The sequence below is a fragment of the Myotis yumanensis genome, unplaced genomic scaffold, assembly GCF_028538775.1.
Source record: "Myotis yumanensis isolate MYYU_CA2020_CCGP unplaced genomic scaffold, mMyoYum1.0.hap1 SCAF_2, whole genome shotgun sequence".
Taxonomy (NCBI): domain Eukaryota; kingdom Metazoa; phylum Chordata; class Mammalia; order Chiroptera; family Vespertilionidae; genus Myotis; species Myotis yumanensis.
In genome coordinates this window covers 174,676,294-174,701,908 of record NW_027223753.1, presented here as the reverse complement: position 1 = coordinate 174,701,908, position 25,615 = coordinate 174,676,294, and the positions used below count along the sequence as shown (strand labels likewise).

Genomic DNA, 25,615 nt, shown 5'->3' with positions numbered 1-25,615 from the left:
ACCACCAACAAGCGACAGGAGGCGGGTTTTCCCTCTGATGGACTGTGTTGCTCCGCCCAATCTAATTCATCTTTTCCTTGGCCCCGCCCACTCCAGGGCTTGTAGACCCTGAGGATGGGCTTGATGGAGGCGCCGCCAACTGAGCTCCAGCAGAGCGCTGTCGGGACAGAGCCAGCCCTCCTGGCGGCCTGTGAGTGGGCGGCCCGTGGCTAGAGGCGGGCCTCGGGCTTGACTGGCACGCGGCCGTGTCCGCCCCCCTCGCCCAGAGCGGCCGCGCCAGCGCCGGGCACAGCAGAAGTGAGTACGTGAGCGGCGCGGCAAAGACCCGTCCTCGGACCCCTGACGGCCCGCGCACCCCGAGCCCCGGATCCGAGTCGAGCCCGCGGCGTACCCCGGATTACCGTGCACCCCGAACGACGACTACCTGCGCCCTCTCGCTCTGGCTGGCCTCCCCGAGACCTCTGGCTCCGAGCTCTCCAGCGCCCTATCCTCCTGGACCGGTCTGTCCGGATTCCCGCGGGACCGACCTGCCAGCATCGCCGGCTCCAGGCGCTGCCTCGGTCCCGGAGCCGCTCGCCTGAATTGCACCCCCTCCTGGCCCGATCTCCGGGGACTGTGCGCGAGCCTGCCGCGGAGCCCGAAGAGCGGACCCTCCCCCGGGCGTCCGCAGCCCCGCCGGCGCGGCTAGGCGCGGCCCGGCTCGGCTCCCGGAGCCCCCCACGGCCATGGCCCGAGCCCGCCCGCCGCCGCCGCCGCCGCCGCCGCTGCTCCTGCCGCTGCTCCCTCCGCTGCTGCTGCTGCCGCTGCTGCTGCCCGCCGGCTGCCACGCGCTCGAAGGTGAGCGGCGTCGGGGGGCGCGTCCGAGGGTTCAGGTGCTCCGCTCACCCGGGCGTGGGCCGGAGAGAGCCCGCAGTGTGGTTCCGATACGGACCGAGAGCACGCCGGAGGAGGGTCCCCACCTGCGCCCGCTCGCGTGGCAGGAGGAGAGGGCGGCGAGGACGCCCACCGAGACGCCTCGGAGGCTCCGGCTGGTTCCGAGGCCGGCGGTTGCACGGGCTGTACGATCGCGGGCCGCTGGACTCGGGTCGAGCGCCTCCGAGAGTCCTGGCCGCGCCGCGCACTTTTGTGCGAGTACCCCGCGGAGAAGCGGGGCCTCGGTACCTCGGGGAGGCGAGCCAGTGTGGGCGACCCCCGCAAGGCGGAGGCTCCGAGGCTGCGGCAGAGTTGTGGGAAGCGGGATCCCCAGGTGGGGGGGCGGCGTTGGTTAGGAACCCGTTGGAGTTCATTGTGGGAGTGTGAATGAGTGCACCCCGCTTTGTCGGGGGATGGCTGCGGAGGGTGAAGAGGCGGGGGCCTGTTATTGTTGATGGTTGACTGCGTGCCAGTTGCACACCGCTCTGCGGGTCTCCCTCCACCTTCTAGCAGGACACCCCCCAGTGCTCCGGTCTCCATCGAGCCCCGGAGGTGGTGGGGTTTGCCCCAGGTAGCACTGGAGCCCTGTGCCTTACCCATGAGCCAGTGGGGAAAGGCCGGGCTTCTCAGTAGCTTCTGTGAAACCTGCCGAGACTGCTGCTGAGAGGGTAGCTCCAACTCCCCAGTGATTGTACTTGGATGAACAGCCCAAGTGTTGTCGGCCCTGGTGCGAGAGCTCACTCACATGCCACTTGACACAAGCCTGCCAGGGACAGGGGCACTGACATTGAACGACACACACACACACACACACAATTTCAAAAATGTCCGAGCCATTAAATGAGGGAAGAAAAACCTTCTGTAAGGTGGAGGGAAGGGCACCCCTGAAATTTGGGGGAAATTAGAATATAGGCAGCACTTATTTTTGATATCTTTAACAGATCTAGTCACTTTCTTAGTTGAAGAACAAAAACGACTTCTGTATGACTTGATTTGTTCATATGCTCACAATGGGTAAAGTTAAAGGTTGGAAGGAAAAAAAGAAACACACACAGTTCCGAGAGAAAGGCATCTTCTGGGCTTTCTGATTTTCTCTAGGGAACAACGTTCCTATGAACCCCCCACCCCTTTTATCTCTGAGCCCACTGGTGCTGACAGACCAAGTCCCACCGCCGGACACATGCAAATTCAGACAGACACACCAAGGTCGCGCCCACACTTGTGCACACTCATCCACATGTGTGTGATAGGATCGCTGGCGTGAGAAACCGGAGTGGGGCTTTGTTGTTGATTGCCTCAAGGGTGTGAGCCAGGGAGCCTGATGGAGTTCTCAGGTCTGTGTCTTAGCCCAGGAGAGGCGACACAGGCACACACGCTTATGGGGCTATGTGTGCCAGGCCCCAGGGCCCTTGTTGTGGGTGTGGTTTGGGTCAGGTGAGGTACGACTACCTGAGGAGCCCCCCCCCCCCCTTCTGTTTTTTCCTCCCTGTCCTCATCCTTTTCACCCCTCACAATTTGAGGCAGGCCCTAGCAGGAGCTGGCATCTGGAGACCAAGGACCTGAGGGGCTGACCAGGAGACAGAGACCTGATGAGCTGTAGCCTCTCCCACATCCCTCTCCTGCCCCCTCAGCTGTGAGAGGCCAGGCCAATGTGCCCCTAGGAAGCAGCAGTGCCTCCGGAGGGTGGCTTTCAACAATTCCTTTTGCCAACCTCAGACCCTAGTGTCTTCGGTTTGTGTGTGTGAAAATGAAAGGAAAAGGAGAGATGCCTCAGGGCCTTGATCCTAGCCCTGCCAGTACCCCTACTCACCCTCCAGTTCTCCCTCACTGGGAGATGGAATAGGATAGTACCCACCTCCTACGGCTATTGAATCCTTAATGTGTATAAAGTTCTTAGCACATAGCTATGGCTATTCAAGGACTTGCTGTTATTGTTATTATTACCCTAGGGTTTGCTCCTTGGGGGACCTCAGAAGTGAAAATTTATGTTGTGCCCTTACCGTGTTGGAGGGAAATCACAGGAAAAAATAATGGGGGAGGGAAGGTTGGTCTGAAGAGGGAGAAGTTGTCACCTCATCTCCCTCTCCCTTCAGCTCTGAGCAGCGCGAAGGAAAAGGATGGGAAGAGAGCTTATCTGACTCCAGCCTGTCCCCCACCCCTGTTCTGGAGCTGGAAGGTGGGATGGGTAGACTTGGAGGTCCTGGGCTGTGACCAGAGAGCAAGCACTGAAGATTTCTTCAGCGCCCCAAGCTCTACGGGCGGGGTGATCCAGTCTCCTTCCATTTGGCTTTGCCAGTATATAGTTTGCCCTGGGCCTAGGGGAGACTTTGGCTCTCTGCATGGGGGGCTGGGGGAGGAGGGCATTATATTTAGGCTCAGGGGCCTTGAGCTAAGGGTGCTGCCCCTCATGGACCCACTCATTAGATACTCTCTAGTACCCGGTTGCTCTTCCCTCCCTGCACACTTGGGGTTCAGTAAAACTCTGTATCAAAGGATTGCATTAGTTTTCTGTGAGGATGGAGCCAACTAGCTTGTCCTCCCTGGTTAAAGAAATACCCCTCCTCTTGCCCTTTGATTGATTACCCCACCCCCCAACACGCTTGAGGTCACACACACACACACACACACACACACACAGAGTTGCCCGCGGATTTACCCACAGACACAGGGAAACAAGACCACCTTGTTGCTCACTTTCCTTTCGAGTAATGCTCTCTAGTCTCCCAAGCCAAGATCATTCTCTGTTTCAGAACCAAGAACGGGTACGGGAGTGGGATCCAGTAGGCGAGCAGACCAGGAACGGGGTGTGGGATGAGGAAGGCTGTTTGAACCATAGGTCCATTACACCTGTGATGGGATGGGGAGGCCCCTGCTGGAAATGTCAAACCCTTTGGAGAAAAGAGAAACAGTTGTGAGATGGAAAGCCAGCGCAGCCCCCTCCCGGCCAAGCCCCAAGCCACGTTAGCTGAGCTGCGGCTGCAGGGGAATGGGTCCCTGAGGGAAAGAGGCAGGGTGTGCGACCGCTCTTTCTCAAGCTCTTTCTCAGGCTCTTTCTCAGGCGGCAGCAGTGGCCACTGTGTAGGTGGTGGCTGAGGGGGGACAATGGCCTGGGGTTTTTGTGGCCAGCTCACTTGTTTGAGTTGCCTCTGGTGGCCCCCACCCTCCCTCCCTGTTTGTCATGAGCTGGCACTAAAGAGCTGCTGCGGAGGGACAGTGGCAGGCATTTGGGGGGACCAGTTTGCTTGTCACTGCTTCCCCTTTAGCCAGAACTGCTGCTGCCACCGCTGCTGTGGCCTCAGCGGCAGAGAGCTAAAGCTGAAGCTGCCGTGGGCAAGGCCTCCGCCACCCTCCGCCACCCTCCGCCACCGGCCTTATACTAATTAAACAGCATGAAGAGGCTGAATCACCAGGCCTGCATAGTTTTAAAATTGTAGCCCTGCCTGTTGTGCTGAGTCAAACTGGTTTGTCGGGATTGGGCAGCTGGGGGAGGGGAGAGTGTGGGGAGGGAGGCTGGGTATAGCTGGGCACCTGATGGGGTGGGAGAGGCCCCTTGCCCTGGGGGCTGGCCCTGGCGCCAGGTCTCCTATTGCCTTCTGTCCCCAGACTCCTGGCCAGACCCACTGTGACCTGGATCCCTGGGAAGGGCTCAAAGGCCTCACCTAAGGGCTAGCTCTCCATCCATCCTCCTGACTGGCTGGCAGGGCCAGGACCGGGGTGGGGGGCATGGGTGAGCCCTGAGACATCTGGGCTCCCTGCCCTGTGCTTCTTCCTCCCTTCTCCTCCCTCTCAGGTTTATTTAATTATAAATCCCCATGATCTGAGGGGAAGAATGAAAAACAAAATGTGTTCTCTGTTCTGAGATGCTCCCCACTCCTCCTTTCCAGACTTGAGGGCTACAGCAGGGGCATGTGGATGAGGGAGGTGGCCTTGGGTGAGGTAGGCTCCTCTAGGTCCCATGGCAGGGTTCCCCCTAGACCCCTTGCTCCTCAGGCTAACCACCCGGAGTGTGCAGGTTGGTGCATGCATATATACCATGAGAGAAGACTGGGGACAGATTCCTGGAGTTGGTTGGCTGAGATATGGACCCTGTGTGTGTGTGGGGGGGGGGGGGGTGCAACTCAGGGATAGCATGAAGTTCGTTCTCTCTTTGCAGGCAGGACTCTGGGATGCACCTCCTCACCCAGACCACAGCCCCTCTGTCCTCCTGCCCCCCCCCCCCCCCCCCACACACACACTCTGCTGCTCCAGCCCCGGGGAAAGACCTTTTCCCCACCTCAGCGTCCCTGGGCTGGAATTTGGCTTGGAGGCATCTTGCTTATCTCTAGAATTTTTTAGTTCCTTGTGTTTCACTGACACCCCTATTCCCCAGGTAGGGTGCTGTGGGGCCTGGCAGGTGCGACCAGGGCAGGTGGCAGGCTCCTAGTTGGCTGCCCCTGTACCAGGGCAGCCCAGTGAAGCTCTCAGACACAGGCCGGCTGCCCCGTTCTCCTCATGCTGGGCCCCCAACTTATGTGTGGAAGTGTTGCCTGCAGTTCCCGGGGCTAGATCTCTTCATGATGCCACCCCCTCCCCAACGGCTCAGGGGCCCTGCAGACAGTGCCTTTGTGCTGGCAGGAAAGTGGCCTGCTGCTTGGCCAAGGGCTCTACCTGGGGAGGCTGCACCCAGCCCCACCCAGAACCATCTTCATGCCCCTGCGCCACCCCCAGCCTTGTGACCTGTGACAGCTCCAGCATGTGCCAGGGTGACAGGAAGCAGGTCTGGTCCAGGCAGCCCAGTACCACTGCTTTCTTAGCACACACTCCCCCTCCCAACTCTTCCCATAGGAAGACTGTACTTGCAGTGTGTGTGTGTGTGTGTGTGTGTGTGTGTGTGTGCTGCATGTGCGTGAAGGATGCACCTCTGAGCCTTTACACAAACTCACACTGTGTCTGTATGCTCCTGCAGCATGTTTCAGTGCAAATGGGCCTCTGTGTGTGTGCAGCTGTTGCTAGTGTGTGTGACGTGTGTGTGACTATGTAAGAGCATGTAAGAGTCTGTACAGGAAAACTGGTGTTTTTCTTTGCACTTGACTACACTCAAAACTGTGCCTTGTGGCTGGCAATAGTGTGTGCGGTTGGGTGTGTAAGGAGAATGTACAGTTGGGTGTGTGTCCCTCCGTGTACGCCTATGTCTCAGGAAATCTGCACATATGAAGGCTGTGAGAGTGACTCTTGGTGTAAGGCAAGCCAGATCTGTGTGTAGGAAAGTTTCACCGTATGTGAACGTCTAAAGAAGACTAATCTGTTTGTACCATATGCATCCGAGTGTCTGAGAGAGACAGACCATGGCTATGTGTGAAGCCGTGTGTGTCTTCAGGCAGCTGTGGCTTTGTGTGTTTTTGGCCCCCATATGTGTTGACTTGTCACTCTTTGGCCCCAGGGGTGGGGAATGAACCTAGCCACTGAGAGAGAACGGGGTGAGTCGTGTATGTCTGTATGTTTGTGCACAGGCGAGGGCCACACAGCTGCTGCCACGCGGCTTCTCTCTGTCGCTCTGGAAGTGCAATTGCTTCGCTTCTGAGCATTGAAGGCCCAGTTCCAGAAAGTCCCCAGGCCTAGGGTCCACTTCCCTGCTTACTTTTGTGGGGCCGTTGGGGTTCCCTGCCTGACCAAATTCTGTATCTGGGAGTGGCCAGCTGCTCTCTGGTCTCCCTGCAGCAGCCACATGGTGGAACAGAGGAGGGCAGGGGTGCAGGCAACAGCTGGAGAGTTTGGAAACTGCTCACTCACTTTTCTTTTGTCCTTATCCCCACACCTCATATCCTTTACCCCAACCCCAGCACACACACATGCGCACGCGCGCGCGCGCGCGCACACACACACACACACACACACCACATAGCAGAAAAAAGGTGGGCTCTGCTGGATTGGGTCTCTCCCTCCCATTGCCACAGACAGGGGGATTCTGCACGCCCCCCCCCCCCCCCACACACACACACATACACCCTTCTGAGGCTGGGACACAGGCACCTCAGGCCTCTGCCTTGCTGAAGGAAGCCGACCCCTCCTCTCCCCCAAGAGCAAGCCCCCTCCTCATCAGGGTGACCGGAGCCCTTCCTCAGGCACACATGACTCGAAATCCAAGTCCTCTCCTCATTAATGGGAAAAATGTGCGGAGATTGAGCGATGGCCAAGGCTGAGCGATGGCCAAGGGCCGATCCCCTCCCTCCCTCCCTTGCTCTCTCCCCAGAAATTAAACAGAAATGAAGAGCCTCCCCCTTTCTCCTGCCCACCCCCCTCTTCCCACCTCCCCACGCCTCCTCCCTCCACTCCCTCCCTCAGAGCCAGCGCAGGGCTTGTTTTAAACTGTGGAGGAATCTGGCTGAAGGGGGGAGGGGGCTGAATATTTGGGTTTAAACAGTTCCAGATGGGTTTGGCACAGGCTGAGCAGAAGGAAGTGCGAGAGAGGGAGGAGGGAGGCAGCCGAGGGAGCGGTGGGAGCCTTGCCTGCTCGGGCGGCGGGCGGGTGGCGGGCAGCGGGCAGACTAGCAGGCGGACTGGCTGGCGGGCTGGGGGAGGGGTGCGTTTGGCTGGGCTGGCTCCCAGGGACAGGACTACTTGGGACTGCTGGCTGGGGAAGAGGCCACTTGGCAACCTCCCTCTCTGCCTCCGTCTCCTTGGGCCTCCTTGTCTCTCCATCTCACTGTCTTTTGTAGTGCGCCGCCGCCGGCCATCCCAGCTGTCTGGTCCCAACCAGCCATCTCTCACATCCTCCTGCTCGGGTGCCGCCCACCCCACCGTCCGCCTCTAGGAGGCCCCTGCTCTGCCCGCCAGCCTCTTTCCCTGCCTGTCTCTGGGCCCCTGCTTCTGCCCATCTCCTCGTCCCTCCCGCCCCCCACCCAATGTTGGTGTCTGTCTGCCAGAGGGGCCTGTCAGGCCACCGACCAAGAGGCTGGGAGGACTCACCCTGCAGCCTGCCCTCCAGGGACCAGCGCTGCTGCAGGGAGAGGACCGGCCTCACTCAAAGTGAATGGCTGCTGCCTGGCTGCCCCCCTGGCATCACTTGGGCCCCAGGGCCACCCCTGCCTCCTCCACCACCCTCAGCTCAGATCCATCCGCAGGAAACCAAGCAAGGCTGCCAGCCTGGAGCCTGTGGGGTTTGGGTCTTTTCCCTCTGGGTGCTCTCAACCTGCCCCACTGCTGATGTAGAGGCCTCCAGAAGTTCTGGGGTGACCGTGCCCCATTCCAGCTCAGACTTGAGGGGAGGATGGCTCGTTGGCACTTCTCTCCCCTCTTGCCTGCCCCTAGATCTGATCTTGGGGTCACGCTGTCAGAGAGCAGAGTTGTCCAGCCAGAACCCAGAGCCAGGTTCTGAGTGGAGCAAGTTTATGTCGGAAACATTCATGGGTTCCTCCTGTGGCAGAGCAAGGGGAAATAGATAAGGAACCACAAGTCAGAAAAGGATTGGTGCTGTGACAAAACCTCTAGCCCTGGATGCCCAAGGAAGGCACCTAACCCTGACTTAGGGATTCAGGGAAGTCTTCCTGGAGGCGGTGACAGCTTGGTTGGGACTTAAAGGATACACAGCAGCTTTCCCTGTTCCTCTTTTACAGAGGAGCACATTGCCCTGGTTAAGGGGTTAGTTGTGGAGTCAGATAGACCTGAATTTGAACCACCCTTCAGCCCTTCACCCCACCTCCTAGCAGTTGCACTTTAGGCCATATATTTATCTGAGCTTTGGTTTTCTCGTCTGTGAAAGGTGTACACCAACAGTACCTTTATCTAAAGATTGAGGGGAGAACTGCACTAGCTCTCAAGGAGCCGGTCTGGGTCATGGTGGCCTTCTTCCCACCCTCAAAGAGCATTCCTGCCCCATCCCCCAGGTGGCTGAGTGGGAGGGAGGCTGAGGCGGAGTGGGCTCTGGCCTGTGACTGCCCTCCCCTTCCCTGGGCTTGTGTGGATCTGGGCCTTTGTGTTGGGAATGGAGTCAGGGGAGGCCTGGGCAGCAGGGTCTGAAGCACACGGCCCTTTGTTCCAGCATAAAGGCCCTGCTGGCCCTTTGTGTGGAGATTAGCCGAGACTGTAGGTGTGTGAACTGGCCCTGGCTCTTGCTTCATTAACCCAGGCCTGGGGTCAGCAGCAAACACCCACTCTCAGCTGGCCTGACGTGACATCCCTGGCGAGGGCTGCAGGGTCTTCTCCAGGGCAGGGGAGCTGCTGAGGGGTTTGGGGACTTAGGGGAGGGGTGGGGTGTGTTTGGCTTTTACTGGGTGACCTTCTCCTTCCCATTCGGAGCTTGGCCCCTGACCTGTTTTCTTCGGTTGCTCCCCCAGAGACCCTCATGGACACAAAATGGGTGACATCTGAGTTGGCGTGGACATCTCATCCAGAAAGTGGGGTAAGACTTCCTTCCTCACCCTCTCTCCTGAATGTTGGTTGCCCCTGGCATCGCTAGCATCCGTCCTCCTGGTTATACCAGGGCTGGAGAACAGGGCTCTCTCTCTCTCTCTCTCTCTCTCTCTCTCTCTCTCTGCTCTGCCTGTCAGTTTCACTTCCCGCAGCATCCCCATCCTTTTCACCTGTCACCTGCCTTCTTTGCCTGATGGCCCATCTCTCATCCTCCAGCCTGCCTGTGTCCCCCTCCCACATACATCATCTCTGTCCCGTTCTCTACCCACCCCCCAGCCTGTCTTCAGCCTATTCCCGTCCCTCTCCCCTCTCCAGCCTGACCAGCCCTTTGCTTGTCGGCCCTGGCGTTCTCCCTCCTTCCTGGGTCCCTGGAAGAGCACTGGCTTGGGAACCAGGAAACCTCGGTCCCAGATCTCGAACTTGCTCTGTGACCTTGAGCAAGGCAGTTTACCTTTCCGGGCCTCCGTGTCTTGGTTACTAAATTCCTGTAGTCCTGACATCTCTGAAATATTCTAATTAACCTCCCTAGTTGGCCTCCACAACCTCACTAAGCCCCGGAACACGAGGGTTTGGTGGCACTGCAGGCCTCGGTCACCAGGCCTGACTGTGTGACCTCGGGCAAATCCCTGCCTTTGTGAGCCCTGACTTCCTTTTCTCTAGAGCGGGGACAACAGATGCACCTTCTCATGGGGTTATTGTAAAGGGTAATGTGACAGCCAATTTTACTGAATGCTTGCTCTATAGCAGGCACTGTTACATGTTTTACTTCCTCATAGCCTCATTTACTTCCAATCAGCCCCTTTTTACTGCCACTGACATTAAGGCACAAAGAAAATAAACATTACGGCTAATACTCACGTAGTATTTATCAAGTGCCCTAAGTGCTCTATGCACTTAAAGTCATTGATTCCTTGTACGTCTTTATTCTTGCCACGTTACAGATGGGGAAATGGAGGCACAGGGAAGTTAAGTGACTTGTCCCGAGTTACACAGCATGCAGAGACCTGGGATTTGAACCCAGATAGTCTGTGTGTTCAGCTACTACATTGCAGAAGCATCTCTGTGAAGTAAATATAGCAGATCTGGGCATGTGGCGAGCACCTGGCCAATGTTGGTGCTCACTCCCTGTCTTTTTCACTTGGCCCATGTACAGTGGGAAGAGGTGAGTGGCTACGACGAGGCCATGAACCCCATCCGCACGTACCAGGTGTGTAACGTGCGCGAGTCAAGCCAGAACAACTGGCTTCGCACGGGGTTCATCTGGCGGCGAGATGTGCAGCGGGTCTACGTAGAGCTCAAGTTCACTGTGCGTGACTGCAATAGCATCCCCAACATCCCCGGCTCCTGCAAGGAGACCTTCAACCTCTTCTACTACGAGGCTGACAGCGATGTGGCCTCGGCCTCCTCCCCCTTCTGGATGGAGAATCCCTACGTAAAGGTGGACACCATCGCGCCCGATGAGAGCTTCTCGAGGCTCGATGCCGGCCGTGTCAACACCAAGGTGCGCAGCTTCGGGCCGCTGTCCAAGGCCGGCTTCTACTTGGCCTTCCAGGACCAGGGTGCCTGCATGTCACTCATCTCCGTGCGTGCCTTCTATAAGAAGTGTGCATCCACCACTGCAGGCTTCGCCCTCTTCCCAGAGACCCTCACTGGGGCCGAGCCCACCTCACTGGTCATTGCCCCTGGCACCTGTATCGCTAATGCTGTAGAGGTGTCAGTGCCACTCAAGCTCTACTGCAACGGTGACGGGGAGTGGATGGTGCCTGTGGGCGCCTGCACCTGTGCCACCGGCCATGAGCCAGCTGCCAAGGAGACCCAGTGCCGTCGTGAGTGGGGACTGGCCTGGGGGGAGAGGGAGGGAAGGGCTTGGGCCACAGCTGCCTATTGCCCCCTGTCCACTGCTTCCTACCTGCCAGGCAAGGTAGTCTGGTGTCAGGTCTGGGGTGCGGGAGGAAAGGGAAGAGGGGTATCAGGTGCAGAGAATGTGCTGCAAGGAGGGAGCCGAGAGAAGATGAGGAGAGGTACCAGGATAAAAAGAAGGAAAAAATTAAACTAAATAGAGAGGAAGGGGAGACAGGAGAAATCTTGACAAGGAGGCCCCTGGAGAACCTGGTCAGAGACTCGGGAGGCCAGCAAAGATGCCTGTTTGTCCCACCCCAAGGGTACGCCTCACCCTGGAAATACAGCTGTGGCGACAGGGGCTGTGGCACCGCGTGCTTGGCCCTTTCACCTTGGGGGTCTTATCTGCCCCTTGAAAGGCGGGTACTTAGGCACAATGCACTGGGACCCAGCCCCTGAAGCCTGAGTCCTGCCTCTGCCCTGTGAGACCTTGGGCAAATTGCTTAACTCATGAACCTGCGTTTCCGCATGTGCAGAACAGGGACAGTAATGATTTCTTTATGGAGGCGGAGTGGGGCTTACCTGAGTAGGTGCCTGTGAAGCCTTGGAGCCGTGCCTGGCACGTGGCGAGCACAAATGCTGTGGGAGTTCAGTTGACTCTCAGGAGCCCTGGGCTGCACGGGGATCGGGGGTGGGAAGGGGGTTTGTCCGTATTTCTTACCCGAGGAGATTAGGAGGCTTGTCTCTGGTGGCTTGCAGCGTGCTCCTAAGACCTGACAGTGTACAGGACTTCTCTTATTTGAGTCTCACCACAACCTTTTGAGGCCGATTCCAGTTATGTCCCCTATTTTGCCAATAAGGAAACTGAGTCTCAGAGAGGTTCTGCACTCAAGGCCTCAAAGATGGGATTGTGGGAGCTGGGCCTAAAGCCTCGTCCAGCGCTTTACCACGCAGGACAAGGTGCCCGGGCCTGTCTTCTGTCCCCTTTGTCCGATTCTGTTGAGGGATGGGAGCTGGCCCTATGCATAGCCTAAGTTGAGGGGCTGGCTGCCCCAACCTGCCTGTGAGGCTAGTGTTGGGTGTTGTCCTGAGAAGGTGAATAGTGCCTTGCCAGGCCCCTCTCACTTTTCTAAGGGAACCTGCCCCCAGACTTCCTCTTCCTAAGTGGAGAAAGGGGGTGGGGGTGATGAGCCTGACAGCCTGAAGAGGGGCTAACACTCCGCAGGTCCCTGGCAGGAAATGCACACTGGTTCCCATAGCAACCAGGCTGGCCTGGCCTCTGCCCCCTCCCCCACTGGCTCAAAAGAGCTTGGATGGAATATCACCTTAGTGAGGGGAGATTAAACCCCAGAGAGGCATAGCCCCAACCCTGGGCATTCCACATGCTGGATGACCTCCCCAGAGGCAGTATTTGTGGAGAGGGTGGCCACCCGCTTTAGTGTGTCCAGGGCATTCCTAGTTTATGCCCATTGTCCTAACATGATTATTACTAACGATCCCTTCCACTCTGGAAATATTCCAGTTTGAATAATAAATTATATGGCCATCGTAGATCAGACGGAGCCCAGGTCCCGGGCCCAAGCGCAGGTGGTAGATAGCAGGAGAGGCAGCAGAGAAGGGGTGTTCAGGCATCCAGCTCTGGGCTCTCTGGAGCCTGGGGTTCCCCTTGGGGATGCTTTGAGGCCTCTGAACTCCAGGTGACCCCAGCTTTCAGGCCTGCTTTTTTTCTCTCCTTTCCTCACCCCACTTCTGCCCCCAGTCCTGCCCAAGGGCAGAAAGAAGCTGCTGCCCTGCTCCTGGTGGGTGGGGAGAGAAGTTGGTTGTGAAGCTCAGAGGCCCCCATCTCCTGGAGTGGCCTTGAGGGTCCCAGGGTTTCCCTCGGGCTTCAGAGAGGGGTGGGGCATCCCAGTGGAGCAGAGGGTGCTGCCAGTTTGCTAGTGGGCTCTTCCCATCTTCCGCCTCTTCCTCTTCTCACTTCCCTGTCTCTACAAGCCCAGGCTGTCCAGGCTGAAGTCTTCATCATTGGGGCACCAGGTTGGGGGCAGGGTCGGGGAGGAATTCGCTGACGTGGGGTTTCCACGGGGAAAAAGGGCCTTTTGTAGCTGCAGGTGGAGTTGGGCAATACCAGCGTGGCCCCCACAGTCTAGAAGGTGGAGGGGCCAAGACCTGTGCTGGGGAAGGGCCAGATTCTCACGGTAATGTGGAGGATTGGTGTCTGCAGGGAAGGGAGCTGAGCACGCCCTTCCTCTTCTCCCCCACAGCCTGTCCCCCTGGGAGCTACAAGGCGAAGCAGGGAGAGGGGCCCTGTCTCCCCTGCCCCCCCAACAGCCGCACCACCTCGCCAGCCGCCAGCATCTGCACCTGCCACAATAACTTCTACCGTGCAGATTCGGACTCTGCAGACAGTGCCTGTACCAGTGAGTGAACGCGCCTCCTCACAGGCCCTGGCTCCAGGCCTTGCCTCTGCCGGCCGGCCTTGGAGGGCCTAAACGGTCACTATGAATATCTCCATTTTCCATATGGGGAAACTGAGGCTCAGCTAGAAAGTGACTGGTCCTTCCACCAACATTTAATGAGCACCTACTAGCTGTTGAACATCAGGATCTGGCTGGGGCCTTCTAGTCCATCTTCCTCTGTGGAGAACCGTGGCTCTCTTGGCCCAGCTCTAACCCTAGAGCGGTCCTCACATCCATGGAGCCGCCTGGTGTCCCGCTCTCTCCCTGCTCTGGCCTTTGGTGTGCCAGGCATTGTGCCAGGCACCAGGGATGTGGAAGAGAATAAGATACAGTCACTGCCCAAAAGGCAACCTGGTGGGAGAAACAGATATGAAGACAGATAATGACCATATAATGTGCTAAGTGCTAGGCTGGAGGGATGCCCAGGAATTGTGTTGTGGGAGTGCAGAGGACAGGGAGAGGATGCATTAGGAAGGCTTCCAAGAGGAGGTGACATCTCGAGTTGAGCCTTGAAGGCTAACCAGGAGTCTGTCCAATGAAGAAGTGTATGTAGGAAAGGTATCTGCTTATTAAAACAGAGGCCAAGGCAAGGAGGGAAAAGCAGGTTGGAGTGTGCAGGAACTCTGTGCAGAAGGATGGTCCTAGGTCCCCTAGCTCACTGCCTTCTCCCTCCTCCTCCTCTGCAGCCGTGCCATCCCCACCTCGCGGTGTGATCTCCAATGTGAATGAGACCTCGCTGATCCTCGAGTGGAGTGAGCCCCGGGACCTGGGCGGCCGGGACGACCTCCTGTACAATGTCATCTGCAAGAAGTGCCATGGGGTCCCTGGGCCCGGGGGTGCCTCAGCCTGCTCACGCTGTGACGACAACGTAGAGTTTGTGCCTCGGCAGCTGGGCCTGACAGAGCGCCGGGTCCACATCAGCCACCTGTTGGCCCACACACGCTACACCTTTGAGGTGCAGGCAGTCAACGGTGTCTCGGGCAAGAGCCCTCTGCCGCCCCGCTACGCGGCTGTGAATATCACCACCAACCAGGCTGGTGAGGAGGGGACTCAGGAGGGTCGGGCCTGGGTCATCTTCCCCAGACAGAGTCGAGGTTTCTGAGGGCCTGCCAACGGACCACCAGGGGGCCCATGGGACCTGGGTCCTTGGAGGAACCGGTGGTGAGCCCCCACTCTTCCCCTAGCCCCATCTGAAGTGCCTACACTCCACCTGCACAGCAGCTCAGGCAGCAGCCTGACACTGTCCTGGGCACCCCCCGAGCGGCCCAACGGCGTCATCCTGGACTATGAGATGAAGTACTTTGAGAAGGTCAGAGCCTCAAGGGGCAGGAGGAGGCCTTGGGACAAGAAGATTACACCCAGAGAGTGTTAGGACCCTTGGGAGCAAGGCCTTGGGTCCTGAGGGGGTGGGGGTGGGCCTGAGGGTGGGCAGGGGCTGACTGGCTTCAGAACCCACTGAGACCCTCCTTCCTCCTGGTGGTGTAGAGTGAGGGCATCGCCTCCACGGTGACCAGCCAGAAGAACTCTGTGCAGCTGGACGGGCTGCGGCCCGAGGCTCGCTATGTAGTCCAGGTCCGCGCCCGCACCGTCGCTGGCTATGGGCAGTACAGCCACCCGGCTGAGTTTGAGACCACAAGTGAGAGAGGTACATCCCCTCTGTGCCTATTCGTGCCCCGGCCCACACTTTCCATCCCTCCCCTCACCAGTGCCCTCCCGTCTCCAGGCTCCAGTGCCCTGCAGCTCCAGGAGCAGCTGCCCCTCATTGTGGGCTCGGCCACGGCTGGGCTTGTCTTCGTGGTGGCTGTGGTGGTCATTGCTGTTGTCTGCCTCAGGTACTCCCAGGCCCACGTGTGCTCCCATGCTGACTAGGGCTTTTCTTTAGTACCCTGGTGCCCAGGTGAATCACTACCCATGTCAAACCAGAGCCACAGCCTTCCCTGGGCCCAGGCTCTCCTTGCTGGAAAGGTCCTCTCCAGTCCACGTCCACATCCTCACCTGTTCCCTCCGCACCCCCTGAAGCCACTGGCAGAGTGGACGAAGTCCACTGAGCCCCTTGCCCAGAGACCCAGTGGCTGCTGTAACCACCGACCTTACAGCCAGGCACTGGGCCATCCCCTGGGCACGCTACCCCTCCTGTGTGCCCTAGGGTCCCCTGAACCAAGATTGCTGTGGGACTTGTCTCAGGCCTCCTCTCCCTCCCCTCCCTCCAGGAAACAGCGCCATGGCTCCGATTCAGAATACACGGAGAAGCTGCAGCAATATAGTGAGTTTGTCTCCTTAAGTTCCCTTGGTCCCCGCAGGGCTTGGAGACGCCTCCTCCTGCTTCCAATCAGTGCCATTTCCTGAGCCTCTCCCTCACTCCCACCAGCCTCAGAGATGAATGAGATGTGACCCCTGTCCTCAAAGGCAGTTAGTCCTGTGAAAAAGACAAGATGTGTATACATAGGAAACAATGAGAGAATAATTCAGTGTTAAGCTGGGTGTTCCTGTTTCAAGGGCAGTAAGGGTTCAGAGAAGAGGAAGGCTTCCTGGAGGAGGTGTCCTTGGGCTGAGCTGAGCCAGGCAGGATGAGGGTTTAGAGGGGTGGGGGAGAGCATTACCTGGCTAGAGGAGCCTTTGGAAGGCAGTGGGTGGGGTAGGGAGAGTGCCCAACTGTGGGGGCAGTGAGAAGACTGGCTTGACAGCTGCTGGGAAGCAAGGCTAGGTTCTTGCGGCCAGTCCTTGGAGGGTCGTGAAAGGCAGGCAGAGGAGTTGGGACTTGACTGCACCATAGGTAATGGGAAAGGCTCTCAAGCTGGGGAGTGATACAATGAAAGTATTGTTTTGGGGAGACAGGTATGCAGGTAGATCGGTGGGAAAAGTCCAGAGGCAGAGAGCCCGGCTGGGAGGCGATTGCAATAGTTGGAGTGTTGAAGGCCTGGACAAGGACAGGAGCAGTGTGAATGGGGGGAGGGGCAAATGTGAGAGGTTTGGACATGATGAGAGATGAGGGTGAAAGAAGAAGAATCCTAGGTGCCTTTTATGGTCACTAGTTCTCACAGAGGGATGGTGGGAGGGAGGGGAAAGTTGTGGCTTCAACAGAGAGGAATATGGAGCTGGCTTAGCAGGGAGGTCACAACCTATGCTCCCACCAGGGGTGACAGCCTGAGGGTGCAGACTGATGAGTTCCCTCACTGAAGAGCCGCCCCCTTTCACACCCACCTTTTCTTCCTCTAGTTGCTCCTGGAATGAAAGTTTATATTGACCCTTTTACCTACGAGGACCCTAATGAGGCCGTGCGGGAGTTTGCCAAGGAGATCGATGTGTCCTGCGTCAAGATTGAGGAGGTGATTGGAGCTGGTGAGTCCCCAGGGGCACAGTGGGGATGGGAGGTTGGCGGGGGGGGGGGGGGGGGTACCCCAGGGGAGGGCTGAGGCAGGCTGGGTATAGGAGCATTCCCAGAAATAGCTTACTACCTGTGCCCTGTGCCCTGCAGGGGAGTTTGGGGAAGTGTGCCGGGGTCGACTGAAACAGCCCGGCCGCCGGGAGGTGTTCGTGGCCATCAAGACGCTGAAGGTGGGCTACACCGAGAGGCAGCGACGGGACTTCCTAAGTGAGGCCTCCATCATGGGTCAGTTTGACCACCCCAACATAATCCGGCTGGAGGGCGTGGTTACCAAAAGTCGGCCAGTCATGATCCTCACCGAGTTCATGGAGAACTGTGCCCTGGACTCTTTCCTCCGGGTAAGAGCCAGCCTCCAGCCCCTCGCCTTTCTCCTGCCCCAAAAAGCTGGGTTGGGCAAACCACTTCCTCCCACAAGTTGCACTGACGACGGTGTTCAAGTCCAGGGATATTTATTAAGGTGGCCTGGCGCAGGGGACCAGCAGGGCCTTTAGAGCCAGAGAGACCCCAGTTCTCACCCTGACTCTGTCCCTGCTGCTTGTGTGACTTCAGGCTTTGCTTACCTTCTGAATCTAGCTGCCCTGGCTGTAAAATGGGAGTGCTGGATCTATTTGGCTCCTCACGGGGATTGATTGAGATGTTGTATAAAGATGCCTGCCGCACAGTAGGGCAGCTTCCTTACTCTCAGTGCCCTCTGGACATGGTCCCAAGGATAAGCAAAGCATAGTCTTGGAGGACTTGGAGAGGGAGGGCAGGCCCTGGGCCAGAAGGGAGGTGATGGGCCTGATTCAGCTTGCTCGTTGCCTCCAGCTCAACGATGGACAGTTCACAGTCATCCAGCTGGTGGGCATGTTGCGGGGCATTGCTGCCGGCATGAAATACCTGTCCGAGATGAACTATGTGCACCGTGACCTGGCTGCCCGCAATATCCTTGTCAACAGCAACCTGGTCTGCAAAGTCTCAGACTTTGGCCTCTCCCGCTTCCTGGAGGATGACCCCTCTGATCCTACCTACACCAGCTCCCTGGTACTGGAAGCAGCCGGGAGGGAGTCTAGGGGCGGGGCCAACCAGGCAGGGGCTCGGGGCTGGGGATCAGCCCGGAGTCATAGGGTGAAGGGCATGTGCCCCCCCCACCAGGGTGGAAAGATCCCCATCCGCTGGACTGCCCCAGAGGCCATAGCCTATCGGAAGTTCACCTCCGCTAGTGACGTCTGGAGCTACGGAATCGTCATGTGGGAGGTCATGAGCTATGGAGAGCGACCCTACTGGGACATGAGCAACCAGGATGTGAGTGGGACCAGAGTGGTCCAGTGGGTGGGGGCTGGCTGGGGAGTGGAATGGTTGCTCACTCCAGGTTTCCCTGTTCTCGGCTCAGGTCATCAATGCCGTGGAGCAGGATTACCGGCTGCCCCCACCCATGGACTGCCCCACAGCACTGCACCAGCTCATGCTGGATTGCTGGGTGCGGGACCGGAACCTCAGGCCCAAATTCTCCCAGATTGTCAACACCCTGGACAAGCTCATCCGCAATGCTGCCAGTCTGAAGGTCATTGCCAGCGCCCAGTCTGGGTCAGTACCTCTGCTTCTGCTCTGACCTTGCTCTTCAGCCAGCAGCCCTACCCCGGCTTCTCCTGTCGTTAGGACTTACCAGGTCCCTCCCTTCTCCCACAGCATGTCACAACCCCTCCTGGACCGCACAGTCCCGGATTACACAACCTTCACGACAGTTGGTGACTGGCTGGACGCCATTAAGATGGGGCGGTACAAGGAGAGCTTCGTCGGTGCGGGGTTTGCATCCTTTGACCTGGTGGCTCAGATGACCGCAGAGTAAGTGTGCCTCAGACTTGGAGGGGCAGGGCAGGGGGTCTGAGCTGGGCTCAGGGTGGTGAGCAGAAGGAGAGGGACTGACCCTGCCCTTGATCCATCTGCAGAGACCTGCTTCGGATCGGAGTCACCTTGGCTGGCCACCAGAAGAAGATCCTTAGCAGTATCCAGGACATGCGGCTGCAGATGAACCAGACGCTGCCCGTGCAGGTCTGACACCCAACTCCCACTGGGTGTGTGTGCCCCTCAAGGACTACGCAGGGACTCTGACCGGTCAGCTGGACTATTAGACTTTTGGATGCCTGGCCTTAGGCTGTGGCCCAGAAGATGAAAGTTTGGGGAGGCCCAAGCTGGGACTTCTCCTCCAGGCCTGTGCTCCCTCCCCAGAAAGTGTGCCCAAAACCTCTTCATATTGAAGATGGATTAGGAGAGGGGTGATGACCCCTCCTCAAGCCCCTCGGGGGCCCAGGCCTTCCTGTTCTCCAGTGGGGGATCCCCACCACTTCAGACTTGGCTGTTCTTCAGTGGAGGTCCTGGCAGGAGCAGGTGGGGGTAAGCCTGGGTTCCATAGGGCCCAGCCCTGGCAGGGGTCTGGCCCCCCAGGTAGGAAGAGAGCAGTCCCTCCCTCAGGAACTGAAGGAGGGGACTCCAGGAATGGGGAAATGTGACACCCCCATTCCCAAGCCAACTGGCACCTCCAGTTTGCACAGGGACTTGTTCTGGGGGCTGAGGGCCCTGCCCCACCCCCGCCCTTGGTGCTGTCATAAAAGGGCAGGCAGGGGCAGGCTGAGGAGCAGCCCTTGCCCCCCCAGAGACTGACTCTCAGAGCCAGAGATGGGTTGTGTGTGTGTGTGTGTGTGTGTGTGTGTGTGTGTGTACAGAGAGCGTGGGTGAGCGTGTAAAAGCTTGGCCCTGTGCCCTGCAGTGGGGCCAGCTGGGCCGTCAGCGGAATAAAGGCAATAAGACGATTCTCTTGCCCCTTCTTATTCCACACCCAAGGCAGGATTCCCTGGTGCCCTGGTGCAAGTTCACAGCCCCTGGGTGCCAGCTCTTCAGAATTTCCTGGAGTCATTGGGAGACCAGATCCAGGCTCAGCTTTCCTTTTTTGCTTTGTCATCAGTGCATCTAACTTCTTGGCGGTGGGTGATGACAGTAGAGCTCAAAGTACCCCAGAGCTCCCTCTAAGGCCCAGAGTTCCTGGGTGGAGGGTCTGATTGGTGTTTTACCGACATCCTTTCACAACCCTTGTCTCAAGTTGCTGAGGGTAGAGCGGGTTGGTCAGCTCCCAGGGTCAGGTGGCTAAGGACAATGGTGTTTAGATGGAGAGGCCAGCTCCCTTCAGCAAACATCAGCCCAGAAGTGTGGCTACTCTTTTCTGAGCACTTACTATGCTCCAGGCACTGAGCTAAAATGCTTCATTTATACGCAGATCGTATTTAATCTCACAACAACCCAGCCTGGGAAGGAAGTATTTTTATCTCCTTTCTACAGAGGAGGAAAGGGAGAGGTTAAGTAACTTGCCCCAAGTCGCTGAGCCAAATAAATGAGGTCTGGGGCTGGGGTTCCCACCCAAAGACTGCCTGCACACTCGAAAGGTTCAGAGGATAAATAATAAGAATCAGGGAGAGGGTTAGGAAAACAGCTTCTGGAAATGTCAAGGGAGAAAATGCGGGAGGGGGGTGCAGGTGCAGTCGTTTTCCCAGCGTCAAGAGGGACCCCTGGACCGTAAACCCCTTGCGCAGCATGGAATAGGTTTCCGAGGTACCTGCACAGCCTAGATTAGAGCTTTGCTGGCTGGACCCGGTGGGGGGAGGGGCGTGGACAAAGCCTTCTGGATCCGACGAGGCTCCTCACACTGGATGCCTCCAGGCGGGCCGAGCCCGCAGGGGAATTCTAATTGGGGTGATAGCTAGGGGTTGGCGGGGCTGCAGGCCTGGAGGCCCGGGGACCAGGCTCGGGAGGACGGAGGCAGCCTGAGTCCGAGACTGAGGGTTTGGTTCGGTGCCCCACCGCTGGCTGCCCCGGAGGGAGAAAGGAACCCGGGAGGCGGGGGCGCAGGGAGCGCGCGGCGCAGGCTCCCCAGCCGCTCCCGCCCCTGCGCCGCGCGCTCCGGCCGCTCCCGCTCCTTAGTATTCCCCCCACGGAGCCCAGCGCCGCGCTGCAGTGGCATCCCCAAGGCGCGGAGGGGGTGGGGATGGAGCTCCTTTGCGAGGCCTCCTGTCTTCCCTGGTTGGGGAGCTCGGGGGTAGGGGGATGATGCGGGGCCGAGGTCGCTGTGCGCCTAGGCGCCGGAGCTGTCAATGGCGCGAGGTGTCGCAGGCGCGGGGGGAGGGGACGCGGTGCCGGGTGGAGTCCGACGAACCTCGCGCCGCATTCCCGGGTGAAGGCCCAGATAAAGGAAAGGGGCCGCTCCCAGCTCCTGCGCAAGGATCCACTGCCTACTTCTCAGGCTCCGGGACGGGAGAGGGTCGGTGGCCCAGGTCTCCTGGAGCGACCCCCTCACCGCCCTCTCCCGCCACTCTAACCATGTTAGCGGGAGAATGGAATAGGGGCTCTGCCGGAAGAGGTCAGACGTCGCCCACTACTGGGTCCGCAGGGAGGGCGGGATCGTGGACTTGGAGCACCAGAGAAGTGGGGGCCGGGAGCCGCATAGTGACCAGGGTCACTTGGCGTGTGCCCCCCAGGCCGGAGATTTCGAGGGACGTCTTGGACCCAGAAATCCAGAGTGCATAAGGTACTCTGTGTGTCTGGTGCAGCACACCGCACATACCTCCCTCCACGTGCGTCCAGATGGCCTGGAAGCCCCACCCCCTTGCACACCTCGCTCACACACGGAAACAGCGGGCTGGGGCACGCCACACTTACCAAAGCCACACCCGCACCATGTCCCCAAGTCACCTCCCTTACTCAGGTTCACACGACTTCAGTTACCTGGCCCCGCCTCCCAACCCTCACACCCGAAGAGATGGGGGAAGGGATGTAAAGAAGGAAGGGCAAAAGACATCCCAGCAGTGCATTCCTACCTGGGCTGCTCAACCAATCCAGCAACCTGAATGAGTCCTCAGACCTGAGCAGGGGTGCAAGTAGGGGTGGGCCGTGCAAAGGAAGAATGAGGGTATTCAGGAGGGGCCTGGCTTTCCTGGAGGCAGGTAAGGAGTGAGGGGAAGTGAGGTCTTAATCTGCCCAGTCTTGGTTAATTACACACACTCCTGGGGATAAATGATTAGATCTCCAAGTTAGTGCTTAAAAAGGGAAGCCAGTGTGTGTGTGTGGTGGGGGGGGGGGGGGGGGGGGGGGAGGCGTTGAGATTTGGGGGTGGGCAGCTATTTCTTACCCCCTTATCCAGCTGCCCCAGAGAGGCAGTGGCAGGCCCAAATGACCCATTTTGTGCCCCTCTCTATGCCTGAACTCAGCGTAGGGACAGGTGAGGAGAGCAGGCTGCTCTAGGCTACCCTAGCCCCTGACTGCTTCCCTCTCCTCCAGGGTGGCCCCAGGAGCAGGAATCTGGAGAGCAGCCCTTAGATCTAAGCCTGGATGGCCAGACCCGGGATTAGAACCTGAAAAATCTGGAGCAACTAGGGTAGCGCAGTGGGAAAGGCATAGATTTAGAGCAGCTGTCGCCAACCTTTCGGACCTCATGGACCACCAGTGGTCGGAGGACCACTGGTGGGCGACCGCTGATTTAGAGTACAGGCAGAACTAGGGTCAAAGCCCAGCTTCCTAGTCTGTGGCCTTGGGCAGGTTGACCTCTCTGTGCCTCATCTACACAAAGATACAGCGATCATCCCTACCTCAGGAGGTTGCTACAGGCATCCATCAGTTGGTATATGTAAAGTATGTGCCAGGATCATAGTAAGTGCTCAAAAATGTCAGCTACTATTTTTATTAATATGAAGTTTAAATAAAATACAGGAACAGATAGGAAAATGCTGAATAGTGCTTGGCACTAGCAGGGTTCAAAGAAACCAAAGCACTTGGGGAAATCCACCAACCCCCATTCCACCCATGGGGATGCTGAACACTTTGATGCAGGCTTAGCCGGGGCCTTGGCCCACTTCCTGAGAAAAGGCTGCTGGGGCCTGGGTGGTTGGAGGCAGTGAGAGTGCAGAAGCTCATTATGGGTAAAGAATGCAGCAAGTTGCTGAGGAAGCCTGGTTTCTTCATTTCTCCCTTTAGCCCAGTGATCCTGCTCTCCCTCCTGGAGGGGGCTCTTCCCCTGTATTGATTGTTCAAATATTTACTGCATATTTACTATGTGCCAGGCACTGTGCTGGACACTAGCGATACTGGGATGAGCAAGAACAGAGAGAGCTGCTGCTTCAAAGACCTCAGTTTAACAGGGACATGGAGGCTGTTCAAACAATCATACAAAGAAATGTATATAATCACAAGTTGAGGTAAATGTTACCCGTGTGGGACTAAATCACACCTCTAGGGACCTGAGCTAGTTTTGAACAAGGCTGGGGGCCCTCTAACCAGTTATCTGATGCCCAGGAGAGGGAGCTGGGGCCCCCATTACCATCCAGGTACCTTTAACCTTTTGGCATCGGACCCTGAGTATATCTTTATTCACTTCCTCCCTTACTCATTCATTTATTCAACAGACCTTCATTAAGCCTGTTCAAAAGCAAGTCCCAGAGTGTGGAGTTAGGGAAGTGGAGATAAACCGGCTATAGCACCACTCCCTGGAGGTACACATAGCTCAGAGGGGGACACTAATACTAGTATATAAACCAACTAATATGATATGATGAAGTAAGTGCTACAGCTAGTTAAGCACCAGGTGCTAGAAGGAAGGGACCCAGGCTAGGAATTCTATCAAAGAAGACTGCCCAAGAAGGTGACTTGAAGTAAGCCTTGGTGACTGTTAGTAGTTAGCAAGAGGGGAAGGGAGAGAGCAGTATGTGCAAAGATCCTGGGACAGGTAAGAGCAGGGCAGTCTATTGGTCAATGTCATATGTCCACGACCCTGTTCCTTCCTCATTCCAACTCAGAGGATGGGGGAAGGAACACAGTCATGGATATATGACCTTGAACAAGCCTTTTATTCCCCATAATTCATCCTCAGTTGGGGCCATCTGCTTCCCATAACCCAGAGAGTCAGTCTTGGGCATCTGGTCCCAGCAGTTCTACAATTCCACAGTGTTCTTGGGGCACCCCGTAAGTTGCTACTTCTGTAGTCCTCTGCTTTACCTCTTCTCTACTACAAGGTGCATTTGCCCTCAAGCATGTCTGAGAACATGATTCACTCTACCCCTATTTCCACAAAAGAGCTCAGAGAGATTACATGGCTTGTCTGGGGTCACAGAGTCAGTCAATGGCAAAACAAGATCTGAATCCGACTTAACCCATCCATGCTTCTGTTTTCTTCTCTCTATATCAGGATACCTTGGAAGAGGGCCAAGGGGAATCTAGAAATGCTGCACCTGGATGACACATCCAGGCCCTTCCTGGGCCACTTCCGAGTGATGCTCTCCCCCCTAGGAGGGGGCTCTGCACACATGAGCAAAGGCTGCCTGGACTTACCTTTCTCAGAGAGGGGAGGGGAGAGAGAAGAGGAGAGCCAGGGTGAAGGAAGGTAGAAGGGTGGGGGCCCAGGTGCTGAAGGCACTGTCAGTCCAGGCCAGGAATGGTGTAGGGTTCCAGCTCAGGGGTGGGGGCGCAGGTCTGACAGACAGGCAAGCAGCTCTGTCCCTCCACCTCCCCTCCCTGTCCCTCTCTGTTTCTCATTAATTATTCCCATCTCATGGAGCAGGAATGAAAACAGACTCAGGATCTGGCTGGAGGCCTGCTGTGACATCAGCCAGAGGAGGCTGCCCTGACCCTGTCTGTTGGGGGCCAGGGAAGACCCCTTTCCCCACTTTGTCCTGTCCTGACAGGGAGAGGCAGGAGACATGCTCCCTTCCCTGGGCACTGAACTTAGAGTAGGTGAGAAAGGTGGCACTTGCCTGAGGGGACCAGGAACGGGTGTGTCTGAAGGAATGTGGGGGGTACAGGAGCTGGCTTTCTCCAGACACCACTGACTCCCACACACCCTGCCACTCCTTCCCCCACAGCCACCTCCTGCACCACTCCCAGGCATTGTTCTCCCATCATCCTCTCCACTTATTTTTGAAGCTACCTACTCAAATATTGAAATCTTACCTTATACTGCCTGCTTCCCATCCTGACCTCTGTCATCCTTTCTGAGTCAGGCTTCTTCTGGGACTTGGTACCTGGCCAAGTCCAGCTTCTTGGCTTTTATACCCAGATGTTGACCTCTCACCTCTAGTAACCTCCTCTTTTATTCCCAGTTGGCCTCCAGCAGCACAGTGGGCTACACTTTGATCCTGGTTATCACTAAGCCATTTCCTCCAAGATTGCAATGATATCCAGGCTCCCATCACTTCCTCCTGTCTGCCTAGTTTTAAAATCTCTGGTCCCCTTTTCTCTCTGGCTGGGGGCCTTCTGGGATATACTTCTCTTCCTGCCCAATCTGGACTATTCCTACTCCCAAACAGTCCCAGCATGATCTCTCTGAGCAATTATTGTGCTGCCGACTTCCGGTAAAATTCCCCCATCGCAGCTGGTACAGACTTTTCTCTATTGCACCTTCTTCCAGGCACTGAGCCCCAGGCAATGGAGATAAGTGAGCCACCTTCTAGAAGCCTACAGTTCAGTGGAGGAGGAAGATAAATAACATGGCGACACAGGAACAGTCCAGGTGTCACTGGTGGACTTTGAAGAAGAGAGTGACATCAGTGTTTTTGGGAAGTGGAGTGAGGCAGGTGTCAAGGGTGGATTGGAAGATAGAGATGGTGACAGGAAGGCAGGG

At 57.4% G+C, this 25,615-nt stretch overlaps 1 protein-coding gene across 3 annotated transcripts; it reads left to right on the top strand.

Annotated features, from left to right (window-relative positions):
- Positions 1–311: 311 nt before the first annotated feature.
- EPHB3 (EPH receptor B3) lies at positions 312–19,771 on the top strand. 3 transcript variants are annotated; one of them, XM_070406662.1, is made up of 16 exons: positions 312–837; positions 9,225–9,289; positions 10,454–11,126; positions 13,401–13,556; positions 14,282–14,632; positions 14,780–14,904; positions 15,081–15,240; positions 15,319–15,427; positions 15,806–15,858; positions 16,812–16,934; positions 17,071–17,318; positions 17,788–18,003; positions 18,115–18,264; positions 18,353–18,546; positions 18,649–18,804; positions 18,909–19,771. In XM_070406662.1, exons 1-16 carry the CDS (start codon positions 726–728, stop codon positions 19,015–19,017), a joined length of 3,000 nt encoding a protein of 999 aa, XP_070262763.1. In that variant the 5' UTR covers positions 312–725; the 3' UTR covers positions 19,018–19,771. The 3 variants fall into 3 exon arrangements, with proteins under 3 accessions (XP_070262763.1, XP_070262761.1, XP_070262764.1); XM_070406660.1 differs by having other exon boundaries at positions 17,788–18,264; XM_070406663.1 differs by lacking the exon at positions 13,401–13,556 and having other exon boundaries at positions 17,788–18,264.
- Positions 19,772–25,615: the final 5,844 nt, after the last annotated feature.

Excerpts from the sequence above, each read along its gene's own strand:
- EPHB3 (XM_070406660.1), top strand. The coding sequence starts at position 726 with ATGGCCCGAGCCCGCCCGCCGCCGCCGCCGCCGCCGCCGCTGCTCCTG. Across the intron at positions 14,633-14,779 it reads TATCACCACCAACCAGGCTG|CCCCATCTGAAGTGCCTACA; the intron begins GTGAGGAGGGGA and ends CTCTTCCCCTAG. Across the intron at positions 18,265-18,352 it reads GGGACATGAGCAACCAGGAT|GTCATCAATGCCGTGGAGCA; the intron begins GTGAGTGGGACC and ends TTCTCGGCTCAG.